Here is a 24673-nt window from a genome sequence, read left to right on the forward strand (position 1 = left end):
TTGAGGCTATGGAAAATAAAGGAGAATGAGAAGATAGGTTGATATTTACCAGATCAGGAACATAACCTCACTGTGATAATGGAAAAAAAAATTAAGGGATTTTAAACTTGCTTGTCAACCAAAGAGGGTCCACATAATAAATGCAAGGATTGTTAAGTAATTTGGTCCTACCTTTCTTGAGCAAGCAGAGAAAATGATACCAGCAAGGTTTCTAAACATCATCAGATTCCACATACACATATAGAAATTGTCATACTGGATTAACCCAGTGACCCATCTAGCCCAGTACCCCGTCAACAACAGTGCCAGGGCCAGTTGCTTCAGAAGAAAATGCAAGAAATGGTAGAACACTCAATTTTGGAATAACCTGCCCACAGAGGAAAGTTTTGCCTAACTTCCTCAGTTAGAAACTGGCTTTATGCCCTGAAAAAAAAGGATTTACATATCCCTTTTTCCTACATACCGTAAAGGCGGATGTTCTCATTTGAGCCACATAACTGTCTAATGCTTTTCTAACTCTCAGTGAGCTTTTGGCCTTTACAGTATCTTGTAGCAGCAGCTTCCAAAAATCAAATTTACACCATGCAAGAAAAGATTTCCCTTCATAAGTTTGAAATGTATTGCCTTTCATTTTCTTTTCATAGCCCCATGCTCTTATATAATACAAAAAGAGTAAACAAAGGCCCCTGATTTACCTTCTCTGTACCATTTATTATTTTGCATGCCTCTCATGACACCCTGATACATCACTTCTCTAAGCAATCCAAAAATCTTCATACCAAAGCATTTCTTTTTTGGCCTCTAACAATTTCCATTGCCATTCTCTCCCTTTCTCCACTGTTTGTTTAGTGTCCATGCTGTGAACAGGGTAAACAGCATGATATATATATGTGCTCAAATAAGCTACACTGATCCACCCTTCACCTTAATAAAAAGTCAGCTAAGCTTACTCTTGGTAATTTCTCTTGGTCTTTTAATATTTATTTGTTTAGCAATAGGTATAGCTAACAGATTTGTCATAAAGAAATTGATTAGTGCAGGAAAAATGAAGGCAGTAGGTAAAAGTGTAGTCAGTGCATCTCTTGTTGGGTTGCCTGGATAGAGCTACATTACAAGCACTTACACAGAAAGCAAAGAATATGCATTACAAACTAATGAACTAATGAACCAGCAACAGTGATAGAATATGAAACTGCCAAGTAATGCAATAATTGTAATATATAACCTTCCGCAAAATCATCTGAAACTAAACTCCTGGTAAGGAGTCTGAACATGACTTTTCATAGCATTTAATTAAAGCGAGAGAAAGAAAGAGAGAGGGCTGCGAAGTCTGAGATGCTCCAGCCTATGTACATGCACATGAAGGGGTTCTTAAAATCATTGTAACATCCTTCATCTTGATGAGCTCCTCTGTTGTGTCTATAGGGATCTCCAATATGCACTGATAAAAAATTCATTGAAATTCAGTATTCATTTATGGACAGTCTCTTCTTCTTAAAATGCGTCATTCTGATTAACCCATCCACTGCTGCTCTAACAAACAACTCAGCTTCTGTATCATATGAACTGACTGGAAAGTTACAGCAAACAAGGCAGGGTGGCCAGCCACAAGAAAGGAAAATTCTGCCTGGAAATACCTCACACATCATTCTGCTCTGAAGGGGTTACAGCCATTACAGTAACTACTCTTGCATAGCTGACTCTTCAAGTTTCAATGAAAATTAAATGCCACCAGCTGTATTACTGAAACGTGCCCTAAAGTTTGCAGACAAGCTGCAGAAGCTTGTAAAGTGTAACGGGACTTGTTTGGTCTAATTATATAGAACCTGCTCCATAGATTGCATGAGTGAAATAAATACAAACAGTGTTTCCTGCTTTGTGACCTCTCCAGCTTAATGCAATGCACACAAACACCCACAGTAAGTTACAGCTCAGAGATTCCACAGCATAAACACACAATCCCATTGAGAAGCCATAATCAGGATCCAAGCCTCATTGTATACATAGGCATCAGCAGTCTGTATTCACTGAGGGGAAAAACAGATGTATATACTTTGCTCTTTCTCTGAACAATAGACTTTGGGGATGCAACTTCTTAAGATGGGAGAAAGATTCCAAGATTTTGTTGTGGGGCTTCTGTGTTAAAGGAATTTCAAATCTGTTCCTCTTATACAAAGGCAACCCTCATGGTGGGACGGTGTGCCAGGGAAGCCTATAAATCAATCAGCCATTTGCGGAGACTGGTCTTGAAGGGTGCCTCCTGAAAATGTTGGAGATCTAAACTTCTCCTGCCATGTCTGGTGACATCCAATTTAGTTCTATGGAAACACTTAGGAATGAAGCCACAAGTGAAGAAAGTAAAGCAAGATCAGTATTTAGAGATAAGAGTCTCTGCTTGCTTACTCTTTTCCAACAGCTCTCGAGCTTATTTTGGTATGGCGTTAAGAAGAATGTGGAGGTAAATGAATGCTATAATTCAGGTGGTCAACATGCAATCTTCCCACACACAACTTTGCTAACGGTCTTAGCCTTAACTTGCCTGAAATATCTCTGATAGTGAGTCACTGCCATCTTTATAGAAAATGCTATTATTTGTACCAAATTATATGGTGCTGAGTATAATGTGGACAAAAGACCATCATGCCCTCAAGGGACCAACTGGAAGTGAATATGATTTTAATTGCAGTTGCCATAGGGGAGAGGTGTAGTACTCCTAGTTGCTCTGTAGGTTAACACTTGCTGGGATGGGTAAGATGCTATTACCAACACTGAGACACTAGGGAGATGGGAGCTGCTTTTCATGATTTGTTTTTAATTATATCACTTCATGATTTAGAACAGAATGCCAAAAATAGGAGTAAGAGTGTTAAGCATCATGACAGGAGAAGCATGAAGATTAGGATGAAGGTTTTATTGCATGTGGAAATAAAACCTATGATATTAAACCAGTGTGAGGGTGTGACTAAACTGTTTGCTGCTGATGAGGACACATCTCAATTATTTATTTCATACAGTGCCCCAAAAGTGCTGCCCATGAGATAAGTGTCTCATATGAAAGACAGTGCCCATAAAATCTGCACTCAAAGCCTGGCCATACAGCCAGACCACTATGGGACTTCCCATTGCCACCCATGGGAATGTTATAGTACTTATTTTGCACTATAGATGTTAAAGCACTTCCCAAAAATAAGGATCAGTCCCTGTCCCATAGATTTCAGTGCAAGACAAGACAAGGAGAAATGATGACAGCATTGGGGCACTTGCATGCACCTTATTTGTTATATCACTTTGAATATTCTTAAAATAAATGAACCTAGGCTTACAAATGAGTGGCCTACTTGTAGGCACACTCTCAGGTCTCAGGGCAGCCCCGCAAGCACATCCTCTGCTTATTTCCCCTCTTGAATAACCCAATGGACTCCACTTCAGGCTCGCTCTTAAAAAAATATTCCTACAGGGGCCAGTTTATTACAACAACCTTTTACAAAGAATCTACATCTAAAGTCCCAAAACACAGTGCACATCACCTGTCTGCAAACAGTCCTTGTTCTCACCGTGGCCTAGTGTCATCTGTTAAGGTTACATTTCTTACACTTCCTGCTCTTCCCAGTGGGAATGCCCATAGTCTCTGTGCTAGGAGAACACTTGCCAGGGGAGCGTTACACTCTCTCCCGACCTTCTTACTGGTCTTCGGATGCAGCTCTTCAGAGAGAAGGTGACTATGGGTAAGCCCCTCTCCTGCTTTCCTTTCCTTTCCTTCAGTCTTCTCTATTGTTTGGCTCTGGCTCTCCAGTTTGGAGCTAGCAGGCATCCTTCTCTGGCCTTCAGCCTTCTCCAGACATTGGCCCCAGCTCTGTGGCTTGGAGACAGTAGCCAGCAGATCCCACCTGCAGTTCTCCTGCCTTCAGTCTTCTTCCAGGAACAGGAGAGCTGAGTCCAGTTTCATTTAACGAGCCAGCTACCCTGTTACAAAGCTATAGTTTATAACACTCATTAAAGAAGTGACTTTTAGGACTGTAAGGAGAAAAGGATGTGATTGCACAGTGTGATGTAGTGGAACACCGTGTCATAAACAATTTCCATTGGAAAGCACTACAAAATAACCTTCTATTAACCTAGAATGTATAAATAGCCCTCAGTGCTTATGTCTATTCCCCACCACTCCCGTCTTGCCAGAAAACTGCTCAGCCAGTTCAAACCAGCTAATTAAAAAACCCTCAGTACTTCAGCAGTTATTAAAAATTTGCAAAAGGGGAACAACTTATAGAGAAACTTACTTCTGTAGCTGACTTTGGCAGCTGGTTTTACATTCCAACTAATCTTGGGTAAATAAATTACACAAACGGCTTGTTGATTTCTCAACTAACAACCCCCTCTCTCATCTTCTCCAACTAAGATTGTATTTTGTTGAGCCCTGACATAGTCAATGTCTTAGTAATTCCACAGTGTCTGAACAGCCTGTGAATACTGAATATTACTACTTAACAATAGGAGAAAGCTGCACTTGAAATAACAGGCCTAAAATGTTGGACAGATGAATGGATGAGGCCCTGTCCTGGATATACAATCACAGAACTGTAGGGCTGGAAGAGATGTTCAGAGGTCATTTAGTACAGTGGTGCGCAACCCGTGGGTCATGACCCCAAGGGGGTTGCGGCTATCTTCCTGGGGGGTCGCGATGTTTTGATCTGGCCAGCTGGGGGCTGGGCCCGGTGGTTGGCGGTCGCATGGTGCTTTGATCCGGGGCCATTGGCAGCCCCCGCAGCACAGGGATCGTGAATGACAAAAGGTTGAGCACCACTGATTTAGTCCAGCATCCACACTGACGCAGGATTCACCATAAAGAGTAGCCAGCTAAACACATATCCCTCTGGCTAGGTTTGAGGATATGAAGATGTGGTACATTTCTCTGCTGATAGAAAATAGGGAGTTCTAATGCTAGATTCTTGGAGCATCGTGCGCATATTTTATTTTCCTTTAAACCAAAGTAACTCCACTGAATTTGATTGAGGGGTGGTTTACACTGGAAACATACACTAGCATGTTACAGCTCTTAAAATCCATTCACACCCTATCTTCCCGAGAAGAGCAACTTTTGATAACCTCATCCTTAGTGTAGACAGTGCTAAAATGACAGAATTCTGCCATCAACCAAGTGGTCACGTCCTGGGGAGGTGGATTAACTACAGCAAAGGGAAGAGCCCTTCTGTCACTGTAATGAATGTCTACACTGCAGTGTTACAACATTGCAGCTTTGCAACCACAGCATTCTTAGTGCAGTTGTAGTATAAACTGGGAATGTAAAATACCAATTAATTGGTTAACTGGTTAAACAAAGTGTTAAACACTATATTTAACAGGTTAATAAATTAAAAGGAGGGCTGGGTGGGGGAAGTGTCTGCTTTAGCCCAGCTGGGCTGGTCCCCCCACCTGCAATGGCTGGGCTGGAGTGGTTCCAGCCCATCTGGAGCAACCTCTGCCTGCAGCAGGGGGAGGGGAAGGGAGTTGTTCTAGCCGAGCTGTGGTGGATGGAGGGGCTCTGTGGCTAGCCCAGGCTGCTAGCTCCCAGTCCCACATGGGACTGGCACTTCCCAGGCGTCAGTTAACCTTATCCAGTAAGCATCACCCATTAAAGGTGATGCTTCCCAGGTAACCTGTTAAGTGTTCACATCCCTAGCCTAAACTCCTCCCAATTTACTCTGGTATAAGTGAGAGGAAGAATTAGGACTCAGTCTTCTCACAGAATTCTTTAAAAGGAGGAAGCATCTCCACTCTCACTGTATTCAAATGCAGAAGGTGGTCAAAAAGGAACAACTGTCATAAAGCAAGAGCTTCTGACTTGGCATTTCTCAGCAGTTAGAATGAAGAAAGTATTCTGGCTTGCTGATCACAATTACCTCAAAGAGTTGGATGGGACGGGGGAATACAAGCCTACCTTAAAAAGCAAGCAGTCTCCTTGGTGCTCAGCATACATGGAGGTGAGCCGGTATTGGTTCTCAGTAGTGATGTCAATCTGGTATCCCGTCAGTGTGTAGCATACCTTGCGAAACTCCTGGATCTTGGTCTGGAAAACTTCTTTAAGTCGTTGGTTTTTCAGTTCGGCACTTTCCACTTGCTTCTTCAGCTCTAGGAAGGGGAGGAGGGAAAAGTGTATCTTGGTAAAAGTTGCATTAGCACCAAGTGGATCTTGCATTGTAATTAGGGTGCTAGCCAAGCCAAATGAGATGATGGGGTTAATTAGTTAAGGAACAAGCAAGCAAAGTATGAGAAGTCAGGAGCTGAAAGGTCCTCTCCCAGCTCAAGAAGGATGATGTAGGACTGAGCTATGTACTTTAGGGTCACTAGAAGATGTTAAAATGGGATCTGAGAGAGAATTTTTGGTGGGACGAGGAGGGAGAGTTCCTTGCTTGGTTTCACTTTTAGCAATGAGCTACAAAAATTCAAAGTTATACTCTCCCATTCTAATGTTCTTATTTCCTTTGCACATCCCAAGACTATGATTTACGTTTCTGGGAGGCAGGACAGTAGAAAAGTTGTTTTTCTGTAGTCAGTTGCAAATACAACTGTTCAGAATGGTGCCTGGAGAAAGCCAGTAATAGAGGAAATCTTCTCCAGTGCATACCTAATTTGACTGTAAGTGCTTTGATCTCAAATTGTCAAACTGTCTAGCAGTCTCTTAAGATTTGTGGAAGGGGGTTTTTATTGTTACAAAATGCCTGAAGAACAACCACTGTCTCTTCCAGTTTGCTGCCTCAGCTGGACTAGTTTCTGGAAAAGAGGCCAGTAGGGGCTGTCTGCCACTCACCCAGGTATTTTAATATTTCAAAAGAAGCTGCCAGAGCTGTGAATCCTTCAAGAGCATACATAACAATTACTAAGAAACTTTCACCAAAGGTGTCTTATGATTAACTAAAACTCAATTTATCCCCCATTGATTGCAGAGACTGGCTTTACTTAAATATACACTGAAGAAACTGCCCAGTCAGATGGTTGTATCAACATTGCAGCTCAGGTTTAAGAAAAGATTTACCTTACCTTTTTTAATGACAAAACTAATGGCCATTCAGAAATCTCTTGCCTTTTCTTTGACATTGAGGTTCACAAATCATAACTAGTTGGGAATGGCCAAGGCATACCTGAGGTCTGTGCTAATGATCTCTACTGATTCACCTGAACCTCAAATCTTCTGCAGTTACCTCATGTGGTGTCAGCTTCCCCTTATATTCTACAGTGTTTCTCTAATACATTTTAGGTCAATCGAAAGGCTAATGACTTGTCAACTTTACCAACTTGTCCTAATGTAAAGATAAACTAACTTTTAAAGTGCATTAGTTAAGATGCATTAAATCTGTGTGTGGACACAACACAATCAGTATTAGAAAGGCCTTAATCAGTTCAGCTGAATTCACTTTAGAAGTGAAGTGATTTAAGCTAAAACAAATTAAAGGCTGATCTACATGGAAAACTTACATTAGCATAGCTGTGTATTCTAGGGTGTGGACTTCTCACATTCCTGAGATATGTAGCTATGCCACCTTAACACCCAGGCTACGTCTAGATTGCATCCTTTTTTTGTAAAAGGGATGCAAATTAGACGTATCGCAATTGCTAATGAACCGGGGATTTAAATCTCCCCCGCTTCATTAGCATAAAAATGGCTGCCGCTTTTTTTCGGCATGGAGCTTTGCCGGAAAAAAGCGCCAGTCTAGACATGGATCTTGCGAAAAATAAAGCCTTTTCCGAAAGATCCCTTATCTCTTAAAATAAGGGACAAGGGATCTTTCAGAAAAGGCTTTATTTTCCACAAGATCCGCGTTAAGACTGGTGCTTTTTTCCGGCAAAGCTCCGTGCTGAAAAAAAGCAGCAGCCATTTTTATGCTAATGAAGCGGAGGAGATTTAAATTCCCGCTTCATTAGCAATTGTGATATGTCTAATTTGCATCCCTTTTACGAAAAAGGGATGTAGTCTAGATGTAGCCCCAGTGTAGAGAGTGGAAGAATTCTTCTGTTGATCTAACTACTGCCTCTCAGGGAGGTGGATTAACTACAGCACTCTCTTATTGTTTTAGTGAGTGCCACTGTAGCTTTTTATGTGTAGAGTAGACATATCCTAAGGCCACTTCATTGCTGAGAGCATCCACAAAGGATTTAATGTGCTTTCACTAATGCACTTTAATGTCACACCTTTTGTTACTGTGTCTTAACTTTCCTGCACATCCACATTTAGACACACACTCAGATTCTACATTATTTAATCCACCACCCCTACGATCCAACCCTATTCAAATCTAACTGCTCAGCAGGGACATTTATTGTGAAAATTTATTCACTGGGGCACTGCTATAAAAGGAAACTATTGATCAGTGGAGGCAGATAAAGCAAGTGAAGTGCTACTAAAGCCTGGTCACAAACACAGAGGCCCTCTTGCTGATACATTGCATGTGAACTTGAGAAGTCAGTGACCACACGCTCTTCCTTTCTTCCAAATTCATCACTGTATGACATAAATCATTCCTTCCCAGGATTGTTATTCTGCAGCTACAACCCTTCTCATTCTCTCTGTTGCTTCTGCCCCTTGACTAATGGAGTAATCAGCCTCTGAAATCAAAAGGTTAATTGGCAGCTCTGACCTCAATATTCTGCCAGTCTTCATTCAGCTATGCATTCCTAAAACAGAACTGTTAAGGATAAAATCCTACATATGAAAGTAAAAATTCACTGACCACATTTCAGCGGTAACATTTCACCAATGTCAGAGACGGCATTAACTTTAATATATCTCACATATCCGACATGTATAAAATTAAAAATTTCTAATAAACACAGGACAGCCTTTGAGAAGTAAATATGCCTCTTTCCTGCAGATCTTAAAGTATGCCTTGCCAGAATTTTATAAACTTAGGAGGTGGATGGGGATCTAATTCATGAAATAGATAAATGTCTCGGTACACAACTAAGGTCTCTTGTGACTCACTGATATAATGAACAGTTAGGTCTTGGTTTCTTTTGGTCCTTTAAACTTATTTCTACTCATGATTATTCTGCACGTGCCGTGTTCCCACTGGACCACAGCCCTGCAAGTAGCACACTTTATGGAAGAAGATTCATTACTAGGGATGTCAACAATAGTCGACTAGACAACTAACCAATAATCCTAGGTGTATCAGTTAATCTAGTAGACTACTCGCATTTCCCCTCCTTGCTACTTCTGTATCAGAGGCAAAGGGGGGAAGGGAGAGGACGGGGAGTAGTAGGAGCCGGTGCGGGGAGGAGCCAGCTTAAAAGTCAGTTTCCTCCAGCACCGACCCTGCGGTGCCAGCGATGCCAGATGTTTCCCCCTCTGGTGTGGTGGGAGGCCTAGGGGAGGGGTCCAAGCTCTCCAATTAAATATAGCCATCAGGTTGATTTAACATGATTTGTCCTTTACAAATCCATGTTGACTCTTACTTATCACCTTACTATCATCTAGAATCTAGATGTTTGCAAATCGATTACTTAATTATTTGCTCCATTATCTTTCCTGATACAGAACTTAAACTGAGTGGTCTGCAGTCTCCCGAGCTGTCCTTATTTCCTTTTTCTATAGATGGGCACATAATTGCCTTTTTCAGTCTTCTGGAATCTCTCCCATCTTCCATTACCTTTCAAAGAAAATAACTAATGGCTCCTCTATCAGCTCCTTGAGTATTCTAGGATGCATTTCATCAAGCCATGGTGACTTGCAGACTTCTAACTTTTCTAAGTAATTTTTAACTTGTTCTTTTTTATTTTAACTTTTAAACCAACCCCATTTCCACTAGCATTCACTATGTTAGGCATCTTGTCACCATCAACCTTCTTGGTGAAAACAAAAACAAAGAAGTTGTTAAGCACTTCTGCCATTTCCAGATTTCCTTTATTGTTTCTCCCTCTTCACTGAGCAATGGGCCTACCCTGTCCTTGGTCTTCGTCTTGTTTCTAATATATTTGTAGAATGTCTTCTTGTTACCCTAGATGTCTCTAGCTAGATTGCACTTGTTCTGTGCCTTTGCCTTGCTAATTTTGCCCCTGCATAGTTGCATTATTTGCTAATATTCATCCTTTATCATTTGACCTAGATTTCGCTTTTTATACAACTCCTTTTTTATTTTTATATCATGTAAGAGCTCCTGGTTAAGCCAAGGTGGTCTCTTGCCATACTTTCTATCTTTCCTACGCAGTGGAATAGTTTGCTTTTGGGCCCTTAATAATGTCCCTTTGAAAAACTGCCAAGTGTCTTCAGATGTTTTTTTTCTGAGCCTTGCTTCCCAAAGGACCTTACCTACCAACTCTCTGAGTTTACTAAAATCTGTCTTCCTGAAATCCAGTGTCTTCATTTTGCTGTTCTCCCTTCTTCTATTCTTTATAATCATGAATTCTATGATTTCATGATCACTTTCACCCAAGCTGCCTTCCACTTTCAAATTTAGAACAGTCGTCCCCCTAGTAGCTTTCTTCACTTTCTGAAATAAAAAAAAAAGGTCACCAATACATTCCAAGAACTTGTTGGATAAGCTGTACCCTGCCGTGTTAGTTTCTCAACAGATGCCTGGATGGTTGAAGTCCCCCATCACCATGAGTCTTGTGCTTTGGACGATTTTGTTAGTTGTTTAAAAAAAGCCCGGCCCACTTTTTCTGGCTGGGTAGGTGGTCTGTAGTAGACCCCTAGCATGACATCATCCTTGGGTTTTTTTTTTACCCCTTTTAACCTAATCCAGAGACTCTCAACAAGTCTGTCTGTTCATCTCAGCCTCAGTCTAATTGTATACATTTTAATACATAAGGCAATTCCTTTTCCGTTTTTTCCCTGCATGTCCTTCCTAAGCAAGCTGTACCCTTTTATACCAATATTCCAGTCATTTACATTATCTCACTTAGTCTTTGTGATGCCAACTATATCATATTTATGTGTGTTTATTTACTAGCAATTCAATTTCTTCCGGCTTATTCCCCATAGAATCATAGAATAATAGGACTGGAAGGGACCTCAAGAGGTCATCGAGTCCAGCCCCCCGCCCTCAAGGCAGGACCAAGCTCCACCTACACCATCCCTGACAGATGTCTATCTAACCTGTTCTTAAATATCTCCAGAGAGGGAGATTCCACCACCTCCCTTGGCAATTTATTCCAATATTTGACCACCCTGACAGTTAGGAATTTTTTCCTAATGTCCAATCTAAACCTCCCCTGCTGCACTTTAAGCCCATTACTCCTTGTCCTGTCCTCAGAAACCAAGAGGAACAAATTTTCTCCTTCCTCCTTGTGACACCCTTTTAGATATTTGAAAACCGCTATCATGTCCCCCCTTAATCTTCTTTTTTCCAAACTAAACAAGCCCAGTTCATGAAGCCTGGCTTCATAGGTCATGTTCTCTAGACCTTTAATCATTCTTGTCGCTCTTCTCTGTACCCTTTCCAATTTCTCCACATCTTTCTTGAAATGTGGCGCCCAGAACTGGACACAGTACTCCAACTGAGGCCTAACTAGTGCAGAGTAGAGCGGCAGAATGACTTCACGAGTTTTGCTTACAACACACCTGTTGATACAACCTAGAATCATATTTGCTTTTTTTGCAACAGCATCACACTGTTGACTCATATTCAACTTGTGGTCCACTATGACCCCAAGATCCCTTTCTGCCATGCTCCTTCCTAGACAGTCGCTTCCCATCTTGTATGTATGGAACTGATTGTTCCTTCCTAAGTGGAGCACTTTGCATTTCTCTTTATTAAACCTCATCCTGTTTACCTCTGACCATTTCTCTAACTTGCTAAGGTCATTTTGAATTATGTCCCTATCCTCCAAAGAAGTCGCAACCCCACCCAGTTTGGTATCATCTGCAAACTTAATAAACGTACACTCTATCCCAATATCTACATCATTGATGAAGATATTGAACAGTACGGGTCCCAAAACAGACCCTTGAGGAACTCCACTTGTTATCCCTTTCCAGCAGGATTTAGAACCGTTAACAACAACTCTCTGACTATGGTTATCCAGCCAATTATGCACCCACCTTATCGTGGCCCTATCTAAGTTATATTTGCCTAGTTTATCAATAAGAATATCATGCGAGACCGTATCAAATGCCTTACTAAAGTCTAGATATATGACATCCACCGCTTCTCCCTTATCCACAAGGCTCGTTATCTTATCAAAGAAAGCTATCAGATTAGTTTGGCATGACTTGTACTTCACAAACCCATGCTGGCTATTCCCTATCACTTTATTACCTTCCAAGTGTTTGCATAGGATTTCCTTAATTACCTGCTCCATTATCTTCCCTGGGACAGACGTTAAACTGACCGGTCTATAGTTTCCTGGGTTGTTCTTATTCCCCTTTTTATAGATGGGCACAATATTTGCCCTTTTCCAGTCTTCTGGAATCTCCCCTGTCTGCCATGATTTTTCCAAGATCATAGCTAAAGGCTCAGATACCTCCTCTATCAGCTCCTTGAGTATCCTGGGATGCATTTCATCAGGACCTGGTGACTTGCTGACATCTAACTTTCCTAAGTGACTTTTAACTTGTTCTTTGTGTATCCTATCTTCTAAACTTACCCTCTCTCTGCTTGTATTCACTACGTTAGGCACACCTCCAGACTTCTCGGTGAAGACCGAAACAAAGAAGTCATTGAGCATCTCCGCCATTTCCAAGTTTCCTGTTACTGCTTCTCCCTCCTCACTAAGCAGTGGGCCTACCCTGTCCTTGGTCTTCCTCTTGCTTTTAATGTATTTATAAAAAGTCTTCTTGTTTCCCTTTATGCCTGTAGCTAGTTTGATCTCATTTTGTGCCTTTGACTTTCTAATCTTGCCCCTGCATTCCCGTGTTGCTTGCCTATATTCATCCTTTGTTAGTTGTCCTAGTTTCCATTTTTTATATGACTCCTTTTTTATTTTGAGATCATGCAAGATCTCCTTGTTAAGCCAAGCTGGTCTTTTGCCATATTTTCTATCTTTCCTACACAGCGGAATTGTTTGCTTTTGGGCCCTTAACAACGTCCCTTTGAAATACTTCCAACTCTCCTCAGTTGTTTTTCCCTTCAGTCTTGCTTCCCATGGGACCTTACCTACAAGTTCTCTGAGCTTATCAAAATCTGCCTTCCTGAAATCCATTACCTCAATTGTGCTGGTCTCCCTTCTACCTTTCCTTAAGATCATGAATTCTATTATTTCGTGATCACTGTCCCCTATACTGTCTTCCACTTTCAAGTTCTCAACTAGTTCCTCCCTATTTGTTAAAACCAAATCCAGAACAGCTTCTCCTCTGGTAGCTTTTTCAACCTTCTGAAACAGAAAGTTGTCTCCAATGCAGTCCAGAAACTTATTGAATAGCCTGTGCCTCGCTGTGTTAGTTTCCCAACATATGTCTGGATAGTTGAAGTCCCCCATCACCACCAAATCTTGGGCTTTGGATAGTTTTGTTAATTGTTTAAAAAAGGCCTCATCCACCTCTTCCACCTGGCTAGGTGGCCTGTAGTAGACTCCTAGAGACTCTCTACACAGCTATCTCCTACATTCATCTCCACTTCAGTCCAAGTGTGTACATTTTTAATATACAAGGCAACCCCTCCTCCCTTTTTTCCCTGTCTGTCCTTCCTGAGCAAGTCGTACCCTTCCACACCAACATTCCAATCATGCGTCCCATCCCACCAGGTTTCTGTAATACCAATGATATCATAGTTGTATTTATTGGTTAGCAATTCCAGTTCTTCCTGCTTATTACCCATACTTCTCGCATTTGTATATAGGCATCTAAGATACTGATTTGATCTTGCCTCCCTGTTGTGCCCTGACCCTCCTTTCTCCTTGCCATTATAGGCCGTAGTCCCCCCCATTTCCAACCCATCTCCCGGTCCCGCACATGCAGCACTTACCTGTGGGCTTTGCTCACCTGCCCCCAACAAACCTAGTTTAAAGCCCTCCTCATACTTCTTGCAGTCGCACTATTATACTAAAGCCATACTTCTTGCAGTCGCACTATTATACTAATTTGATTTTGCCCGTCCCAGTTCTCTTGTCTCTCTTTTATCCCTGCTATTACATTGTCATTTTGTTCTGTGTTTGCTTGCACGTAGCAAAAGGGGGTCCTAGTCAGTAGCTAAGTCTTCTAGAAGCTATAGTAATACAAATAATAAACAACAGATTTTAGGAGGTTAATTAAACTTTCTAATATTTTCTGCCTCAAATTAAGATGTTTATATAAAACATAGGTCATTTTTTGCATTCTTTGCTCCTCAGTTTAAGCAGGTGGTGCACATGTAATTCTTAGGCCCCACCTATGCTGGGAATTTCAGCCACTGATGTCCAGCTGAATCCCAATCCTGGAAAGCAAAATATTTTTAAACCATAATTTGCATTAGGTGCAATCTGACTTTTCTGAGAAAAAATGGTTCAAGACACATTTCAAGACAGGAGGCTCATTCAGGACAGGATGGAGGTGTGTTAGTAGAAAAGGTTTCAGATGACAGCATTACTGCAACCACCCACTCTATCCGCCACCTACAAGAACAGTGAATGTCTTGATTCTCTAATATTCCTTCACATCATTTGGAGAATTACATTTAATTATATCTTTAAAAGACAGCGTTTGAAAACTCAACCCCCTATGTTTGGAGCACTCATTATAGTCACTGTGTTCGACTCTGCTGTATTTTTGCACAAAATGGCCAGGAGGAGCTGCAGATGTGTTCTGCAGAGCTCTTGAATGGAGAGGGCACATTTTATAGATGCACTTCATGTCCCAGAGAGTGCTTTGTTCCAGGTGGACCTTAAAGGTGTGTCTAGACTACAGGGTTTTTTCGAAAAAAGTGGCCCTTTTTCGAAAAATATTTCCCTGCATCTAGACTGCTGCTGCGTTCTTTCAAAAGTAAATCGATAGAATGAGGCAGGTTTTTTTGACCACAGAAAACCTCATTTTATGAGGAAGAACACCTTTTTTCGAAAGTGCTCTTTCGAAAAAAGGTGTAATGCAAACTGTGCTTTTTCAAAAGAGAGCATCCAGACTGCATGGGTGCTCGTTTTTGAAAAAGCGGCTTGCTTTTTTGAAAGTATCTTTCGAAAAAACCTCTTTCAAAAGAGGCTTGCAGTCTAGACGTAGCCTAAGGGGCCAATTGAATCGGAGGCAAGGCTTTGAGATGGGGCACCTGCTTCAAGCCAGCTGCCTTATAAAAAAGTCAGACAGAGTGAAATGAGCCGTGAACAGAGCAGCAGCAAACAGAAGGTGTTTGCCTGAGAGTTTGCCTCGGGGAGCCCCACAGAGGCTGGTCTTTCCTGTCCCCACTCCCCCCCCGCTCTTTTCTCTCCTTCAGGGTGTGATAAACACAACATCTGAGGAGTCTCTCAGAAGAAAGATAGTGGATAGTGAAAGATCAGCTGTTGTGTCCTCCACAGGATGTGCCATGTTTGTCTTCCTCCCAGAAGATAGAACAGACTTTGTCTCTATAAAGTGCAAGCTAGTCTCCATATTGGGAGAAAAGGTTAAAGGAATAGAAACCTAAGTATAAATCCTTCATTCCATCAGAGAAAATGGAGACTTTATGGCTAGAATTCAGCATTTAATACTGCAAGCACTGGATACTGAAGAACTAGAGAGAGCAGTGAAGAACGAGGAAGAAAACTGGCAGCATGTGACCTCCAGGAGAAGGATGACAACTTAGGTATCCCCAATCCCGATAGAGGTAAGTAACCATTTTCACATTCTCTGCACAGGAGGATCAAGGAGTTTGAGGTGCAAGTTGTGTTCTCATCCATCCTACCTGTTGAAAGAAGAAGCCCAGGTAGGGATCATTGAATTTTGGAAGTAAATGCGTGGTTACACAGGTGGTGTCAGAGAGGGCTTTGGATTCTTCGACCATGGGATGCTGTTCTGAGCACAAGGATTGTTAGGAAGAGATGGGAACCACCTAATAAAGAGAGGGAAGAGCAGCTTCACAGATGGCCTTGCAAATCTAGTGGGGAGGAGTTTAAACTAGATTTGTTGAGAGACGGTGACCTAAGCTGTGAGGTAAGTGGGGAAGTGGGATACTGGGAAGAAACACAAGGAGGAAGGTGCAATAGAGGAGGACCCATGCTCAGAAAGTAGAGCAACCAGCTAGTTACTTAAATTGTCTGTACATGAATGCAAGAAGCCTGGGAAGAACTGGAAGTCCTGACACAAAGAACTAGGATTTGATTGGAATAACAGAGACTTGGTGGAATGACTCACATGACTGGAGCACTGTCATGGAAGGGTATGAAATGTTCAGGAAGGAGAGGCAGAGAAGAAAAGGTTGAGGAATGGCACTGTATATAAGAGAACGATATGATTGCTCAGAGTTCCAGTATAAAATGGGAAAAAAGCCTGTTGAAAGTCTTTGGGCTAAGTTTAGAGGTAGGAGCAACAACAGTGATGTCATGGTGGGTGTCTGCTATAGATCACAAGAGCAGAAGGATGACGTGGATGAGACTTTCTTCAAACAACTAACAGAAGCTTGTTCTCATTGGGGACTTCAATCACCCTGACATCTGTTGGGAGACCAATACAGCAGTACACAGACTGCTGGAGAACATTGGGGACAACTTCCTATTACAAGTGCTGAATGAACCAACAAGGGGCCATGCTAGCTGACCTGCTGCTCACAAACAGGAATGAATGAATAGGGGAAGTAGATGTGGGTGGCAAGCTGGGCAGCAGTGATCATGAGATGATCAAGTTCAGGATCCTCACCAAAGGAAGAAAGGAGAGCAGCAAAATACAGACCCTGGATTTCAAAAAAGCAGACTTTGACTCCCTCAGGGAACTGATGGACAGGATCCCCTGGGACGCTAACCTGAAGGGGAAAGGAATCCAGGAGAACTGGCTGTATTTTAAAGAAGCCTTATTGAAGGTCAGGAACAAATCATCCCAACGTGCAATAAGAAAAGCAAATATGGTAGGTGACCAGGTTGGCTTAACAATGAAACTTTTGGTGAGCTTAAACACAAAAAGAAAGCTTACAAGAAGTGGAAACTTGGACAGATTACTAGAAAAGAGTATAAATATATTGCTCAAGCATGCAAGGATGTAATCAGGAAAGCCAACGTGCAACTGGAATTGCAGCTAGCAAAGGATGTGAAAGTTAATAAGAAAGGTTTCTACAGGCACGTTAACAATAAGAGAGTGGTCAAGGAGGATGTGGGACACTTACTGAATGAGGGAGGTAACCTAGCGACAGATGATATGGGAAAAACTGAAGTATTCAATGCTTTTTATTGCCCCTGTTCTTCACAGACAAGGTCAATTTCCAGACTATTGCACTAGGCAGCACAGTATGAAAAGGAGGTGGGCAGCCCGCAGTGAAAAAAGAACAGGTCAAGAACTATTTAGAATATCTGGACATACACAAATCCATGGAGCCAAATCTAATGCATCTGAGGGTGCTGAGGGAGCTGGCTGATGTGATTGCAGAGCCATTGGCCATTATCTTTGAAAACTCGTGGCAATCAGGGGAGGTCCTGGACAATTGGAAAAAGGCAAATGTAATGTCCATCTTTAAACAAAAGGAAGAAGGAGAATCTGGAGAACTACAGCTTCACCTCAGTCCCCGGAAAAATCATGGAGGGGATCCTCAAGGAATTCATTGTGAAGCACTTGGAAGAGAGAAAAATGATCAGGAATAGTCAACATGGATTAACCAAGGGCAAGTCATGCCTGATCAAACTGATTGCTTTCTATGGTGAAGTATCTGGCTCTGTGGATATGGGGAAGGTGGTGGATGTAATACAAAGCTTTTGATATGGTTGCCCACTGTATTCTTGCCAGCAAAAAAAGGAACTATGGATTGGATAAATGGACTGTAAGGTGGCTAGAAAGCAGGCTAGATTGTCAAGCTCAATAGATAGTGATAAATAGTTCGATGTTTGATTGTTGGTCAGTATCAAGCAGAGGGCCCCATAGGTCAATTCTGGGGCCAGTTTTATTTGACATCTTTATTAACAACCTGGATGAGGGGATGAAGCACCCTCAGCGGATGACACTAAGCTATAGGAGAGGTAGATATTTTGGACGGTAGGGATAGGGTCCAGAGTGACCTAGACAAATTGGAAGTTTGGGCCAAAAGAAATTTGATGAGTCCTGCTCTTGGAACGGAAGAATCCCATGCACTATTATAGGCTGGGGACTGATTGGCTAAGCAGCAGTTTGGCAGAAAAGGTCTTGGGGATTACAGTGGATGTGATGCTGGATATGAGTCAACAGTGCACCCTTATAACCAACAAGGCTAATGGCATATTAGGATGCATTATTAGGAGTACTGCCATCAGCTCTAAGAGAGTGATTATTCCTCTTTATTCAGCACTGGTGAGGCCACATCTGAAGTATTGTGTCCAATTCTGGATCCCCCATAACAGAAAAGATGTTGATGTATTAGAGAAAGTCCAGCAGAGGGCAACAAAAATGATTAGGGTACTGGAGCACATGACTTATGAGGAGAGGCTGAGGGATTTGGGTTTATTTAGTTTATAGAAGAGAAGAGTGAGGTGGGATTTGATAGCAGACTTCAATTACCTGAGGCAGGATTCCAAAGAGGATGGAGGGAGGCTGTTCTCAGTGGTGACAGATGACAGAATGAGGAACAATGGTCTCAAGTTGCAGTGGGAGAGGACCAGGTTGGATATTAGGAAAAACTATTTCACTAGGAGAGTGGTGAAGCACTGGAATGAGTTACCAAGGGAGGTGGTGGAATCTCCATCCCTAGTGGTTTTTAAGTCCAGGCTTGACAAAGACCTGACTGGGATCATATAGTTGGTCCTGCTTTTAGCAGGGGTTGGACTTGATGACCTCTTGAGGTCTCTTCTAACCCTATGATTCTATGACAACCGGCCATCCTGTGCAGAATTGCTCTAATAACCAGATACCAAGAACACAAGGGAGGGTATTTGATAGGACTACGCCTTGCTCCTTTTTTTCATTCAAGCCCTGCAAATACAGTTTATTTTGGTTGAAGAATACTAAGAACAGGGAAGAAGAGGAAAGAGTATGAGAATGAGTTATACAATTATACTGCTGGGAGTACTTTTGCATTTAGGGCAAACTCCTGCACAAAATCCAACCTTTATCGAAGAGGACCACAGAAAAAAAAACCTTTATGAAAAATCACATTCATTTGTTATGAAATCAATAGCTACGAATTATTAACTTCATCTTAATAATACTTTCTCTTCAAACATCTTGTATTTTCAACCACTTACATCAACTTTAATGAATAATATATACTATTTTGGATAAATAAATAAATTATGGAGTGGGTGTTTTTAGTCTTTCATATTGAAAATGTCACTGCTTTTTATTTCATTGCTTTTAATGTTCACAAAGCCTGAAAATGTGCCACAGATTCAACATCACAATAGTTAGGATCTGGCTCTAGATCCAAATTAGAAAGTTTAATTAGGTCAGTCCCCAGTCGCTGGAAGTGGATTAATTGTGTCGACGGGAGAACTCCCTCTAGTCGGCATGGGGCAGCTCCACTAGATATCTGTGTCACTTTAAGCACTCTACTATAGACATGGCCTTAGGGTCTGCTGCAGAGCTGCCAGCAGACCTCACACTAAGGAGCATACAGGTATCCAGGAAACTGAAAAACAGTAAGAAAGGCTCCAGAGCAGATCTAAACAGCTGTTTAGAAATGTCTGAACGTCACACACAAAGGCTATGTCTATATTGGGAAGGTTTGGTGTCAAAAAGTGCTGACAACATGTAAAGGTTGCCAAAACCAAAAATCGGTCAAACTTGTTTTTCTGCCTCCCATTGTCGACATTTTGTGGCCACATTGCTAGTTCCCCTGTCGATAGCTAGAGCAAAGCAACCTGGCTAAGCATCCCACAGTGCAGTAGTGTGAGAAGGTGGAGCTGATCCCTGTGCTTCTTGGGATTCCCTCCTAGCTCTGTAAGCTCTCTGTGGTGAGGAATGTCAAAGCAGCACAGCAGTCTCTCCAGCCTTACCCTGGCAGCAGCAGTCTGCCTGCTGCTGTTTTCCTACCAGGGCAGAACAGAAGCATTCCAATGATTTGCTCTTTTTGTTTGTTCCCCAAACAAAGCAGCTCACTCAGTTGCCAGATACTTCCACGAATTTTGAAACGGGAGGAGGGCATGGCTTCAGGGCATCAAAGTTCACAAAACGCTGAGCACAGCCATCAGGACAGGCATTGTGGGATACTTGCAGAAGCCAGTTATCTCAACAAAACAAAGAGCAGAGCCCACATTGGCTCTTGGTTGACAATAAAGCGAGTGGAAAAGAGAAAAAGTCTTTCTCGGGGCAGGAAGTTTTTTGTTGCCAAAATTGGGTGTTTTTCCTAGCAAAAGTAGCATTGCAGTGTAAACACTCTCACGGTTTTGTCAACAAAAGGCAGTTTTGGGTGACAAAATGTGCCAGTGTAGATAAGCCCTTACTCTGGTTAAGGTTACACTGCTCTGTTTCTGCATGTATGGAGTCACTCATTAACAGGCTAACCATAAAATGCATTTCACTCAACGCCATAACTCTCTAAGGGTATGTCTACACTACCCTCCTAATTCGAAATAGGAGGGTAATGTAGTCATACCGCAATTGCAAATGAAGCCCGGGATTTGAATTTCCCGGGCTTCATTTGCATAAAGCCGGCCGGCGCCATTTTTAAATGCCGGCAGTTCGAACCCCGTGCCGCGCAGCTACACGCGGCACGGAGTAGCTAGTTCGGATTAGGCTTCCTAATCCGAACTAGCTGTACTCCTCGTGGAACGGGGTTCGAACTGCCGGCATTTAAAAATGGCGCCGGCCGGCTTTATGCAAATGAAGCCCGGGAAATTCAAATCCCGGGCTTCATTTGCAATTGCGGTATGACTACATTACCCTCCTATTTCGAATTAGGAGGGTAGTGTAGACATACCCTAGGACATTAAGCCACTCTGTTTGCAAGACTGCATTAAGAACGTGTTGCTAAAGTAGCTATTGGTGATGCTCAGGTCTTACCAATTCTGTTCTATGTTAAACAAGGATTTATTAGTTTCGTATTTCTAGAAATAGAGAAATGGAAGTCAGTACCATCTCAGTTTCACAGAGTCCAGGATCAGATGCAGAAGTACTATTCTCTTGGCTCCAAGAAGCAGGATTCTACCAACATCTTCCTCTGTCACTTACCCATGCTGCCTCTATGTATTTCCATAATAACCTTCTAAGGTTATTTGCAAAGCTGCTCCTGAGTTATCCCAATGTACCTCTCTAACACTTATCTTCCTACACTCTGCCCCTCCTTTTAACTCTCTTCCCCTCACTTGTATTGTCCCATATTCCTGGAATCCTTAGAATCATCCCCCTTGTTGAAACCTTAGACTAAAACCTTTTTCAGCTTTAGTTTATTATGGCCATACTCTGTAAAGAGTTTGTAACACTGTGTGAAGGACACCACATAAAAGTAATTGCACTGTATTAAATAAAGGCTAATAGGAGAGGAGCAGAGTATTTTCTGAGCCAGGCAATTTTATGATCACTGCTTTCCAGAAGTAAAATTTGCTAGATTTTATGGGACTGTTGTATACAGGAGTAGAGTGAAGTGGGAGGGGAAGAACCTGCAATCTGAATAGCACAGCAGTTCTAGACCATGCTTATATATCTCTACGGCTACATGGTCTAGTGGATTTGATTTAGGCTTTGGAAACTTGCAATTTACAACATTACAACCATGAATTATAAGTTTCCTTGGAGGTAAAAAAAAGTTTTAAATTAAACAAACAGCACTGGCTGCTCACTTCCACTAGAGCAGCTACTGAGTCCTAAATGGTATTTATTTTATCTGTCAACATTCGCTTATTTTTAAACTGCATATGGTGCATGGCTTAGATGCCACCTCTCCGGATGTACGGCCCCCACAATCTCTATCCACAACCAAGCCCTTCACATGAGTTAGAGAATAATTTTCAAAGATGGCCTTTACAAACGGAGTTTAGATACTGCCAGGAGTTGCCTGCATACTGACTCTAAGGTTTCCAATGATTTTGTGTGGTTTTTTTTCCTACCAATATACATGACAACCAAAGTTTCCTTTAATCTTTTTCTTTTAAGTAATTTCTTTAAAGTTTCCCTTTTCCATCCTTTTTCTTTTTTTAACTTTCATGTGCAGAAAACATTTTAGGTGAACTGAGGCATGTGCAAATGTGCACCACCAGTAGAAACAAAAAAACCTAGCTGTGGGTACACTGCTAATCAGCTGGGTGGCATTTCCATCTCTCCTGTGTGGCTGCAAAAGTGCACAACTTACAGGGAACACTGATGAGAACTTCAAATTCCATTTCCAGACATCACACAGGTTTAAAGACTTGTTGCATATGGGGCTCTACCTACACAGAATTACACCCGATTGAATGGCTACTGTTGGCTCTCTCAATCTGAAGATCGTGATCACCATGTCCTTCCCGTATTGCTACTTGGGAAGGGACAGAGCATGTCACAGTGGGGAAAAGGCTGTGGACCAAGAGGCTACTGTGGTCAGTGAAGAGAAGGATGGCTCCTTAGCTTGTCAGCCAGTTCATGAAGCTCTGGGGATGGAAGCAGATTCAGGCTCAGTTTCCTCTCCCAGATTAATACTGCACTGACATGAATCCATATAGGAAGTATGGAGCAGTCAAGAGCCTACTGAGCTCTTCAAAAGGGGATAAGCAATAGTGGGGGCTGGGCAGTCCCCTCTCCCTTCTGGTTGCCAAGGGAAGAGTCCTTGCAAGTTCTTAGACTATGCAGTGAAAACACTGTCGCTACAGAAAACTTGAAGTGTGAAGTCTCTGTCTCTCCTGGTAGCTGCTGCATGTCACACAATACTCTAGAATTCTTTTAATCTACTTCCAGTGTCTTACTTCAACTTTATAGAGATTTTCAAGGTCCTACAGAACCTTCCTGTATCCTCCATCTCTACTTCCTTTTTCTCTGGCTTCCTCCCATGCACGATTCTTTTTAATTCCATCCTCTTGCCTTGCTGCTCCTTTTTGTTTTGTTCTGATTTTCCAGCATGGATTGAAAGGATGTTCCATGAACAGGAGACGGGGGGGAGGGGGGGACCCAGTGTGTACACTTTTCCAGTTCCCTACACAACAGCTTCCTAAATATAAACTTCACCTCTACAGTAATATATTAAAATTGAATGCATGTATGTGCTCACATGGTAACTCTGGACATATGATGGTATGATATCACATACATGTTTCTTTCAGTAGGAAGAGGTTATAATTATCAACTAGTCAGAAGTGTGAACTAGTTATGCAGGTACTCCAAATAAGTCACAATAAAACCTATTTAGCCATCCCAGCCAGCCAATACTGAGCAAGTACCATGTATGTTATAGACTGTCTATGTCACAGAATAATACAAAGATCTTTTAAAAAATAACTGAGAATAGTTCTTGGTCCAAAGTGCCAGATAATCTGAATAGAGAACACAGGAATGTGAATTCTACAATTGGGCAGAGAAAGGGGAAAACATGTCTCCAGTTGTCTATTTCACAAAATGAGGCAATGGTTTTGAACCGCTTAAGTGTTTATAATTAGTTATGGGGACTACATACACACAAAGTAATTACATGTGTTACATTGCAGAACCACCAGATATTATTATTGATCATTTCTCCTTTACTTTACCCACTAACTCATTTCCACTGGGACACTGCTATTATTAATACTGCTGCCGTCAATATTTAAAGCCTCTGATGTGCATCAAACAGCATCATTACAAAAAGATAAACTGCACCTGAAATATTTGTTTCTTCTCACCTCCAAAATGAGGAACTTCTTGCAGGGATTACACTCATCCGAGATGCAGGTTGAACAATAGCCAATCCTGCAGCAGAGACATGTTTAAAATTCACTGCTTCATATTTATCAGGATTAGAGATGTGAGTGTTATGCCATTGGACAGGAGAGATTTCTAGCTTCCCACAAGGACAACGAACTTCTGTTTTTATTCCAGAAATTCCCCATATATTAAACCTTAAAATTCTGACACTGTTATTTATGGAAAGGGTATTTTAGATCATTTTTATAGGTCTCTAAATTGTGTAAGTTATAACATCTTTTCTCTCAACAACCCCTCTCTCCTTTTAGTCCTTATGGCTGGACTCTATGGCCTGGTCTACACAATAGTGGAAGGTCAAATTAAGGTATGCAACTCCAGCTATGTTAATTACACAGCTGGAGTCGAGGTATCTTAAATTGCATTCCCACACTGTCAATACTGCAGGAAGTTGACAGGAGCATTTGCTTCCCTTACTCCCTGTGAGGAGCTGGAGTACCAGCACTGGTAGGAGCACCCTCTGAGCTCGATTTCTTGGGCCTTTACTAGACCCACTAAATTGAACCCTAGAAGATCAACCGTGGCACATAGTGAAGGCATGGCTTATGATATTGAGGTAGCCTGTCTATATGTGCAAAGGGATATAAAAATAGTATGAATATAGCAAACATTTACAACTCTCTAACCCATTTCTAAAAGAACTTTCCTGGAAAATATGTGGCATAAACAGAATACCTGATGGACAAAGGTGAAATAAAGGGGCTAGTGGCTCTCATTTGGGATACATATAATAAAAAACTCAGGCTGATTTAACTTTTAACCCGTGTTTTCCCAGTATATTTGTTATTTTAGAACATAAGAATAGTCAAACTGAACCAGACCAATGGT

The 24673-nt window shown here is 41.8% G+C and overlaps 1 protein-coding gene across 8 annotated transcripts in view; it reads right to left on the bottom strand.

Annotated features, from left to right (window-relative positions):
• The window catches only part of MAD1L1 (mitotic arrest deficient 1 like 1), a 749374-nt gene that overhangs the window by 145042 nt on the left and 579659 nt on the right, over positions 1-24673 (bottom strand). For 7 of the 8 annotated variants that reach the window (XM_075899591.2, XM_006112872.4, XM_006112873.4 and 4 more), the window contains one exon: positions 5936-6126. The exons of the other annotated variant lie outside the window; for it this stretch is intronic. In XM_075899591.2, coding sequence (XP_075755706.2) covers positions 5936-6126 — 191 coding nt within the window. The remainder of the gene's footprint in view (positions 1-5935; positions 6127-24673) is intronic. 8 annotated transcript variants of the gene reach the window in all.

This window comes from Pelodiscus sinensis, chromosome 15 (assembly GCF_052426305.1).
Source record: "Pelodiscus sinensis isolate ZL-2025 chromosome 15, ASM5242630v1, whole genome shotgun sequence".
NCBI lineage: Eukaryota > Metazoa > Chordata > Testudines > Trionychidae > Pelodiscus > Pelodiscus sinensis.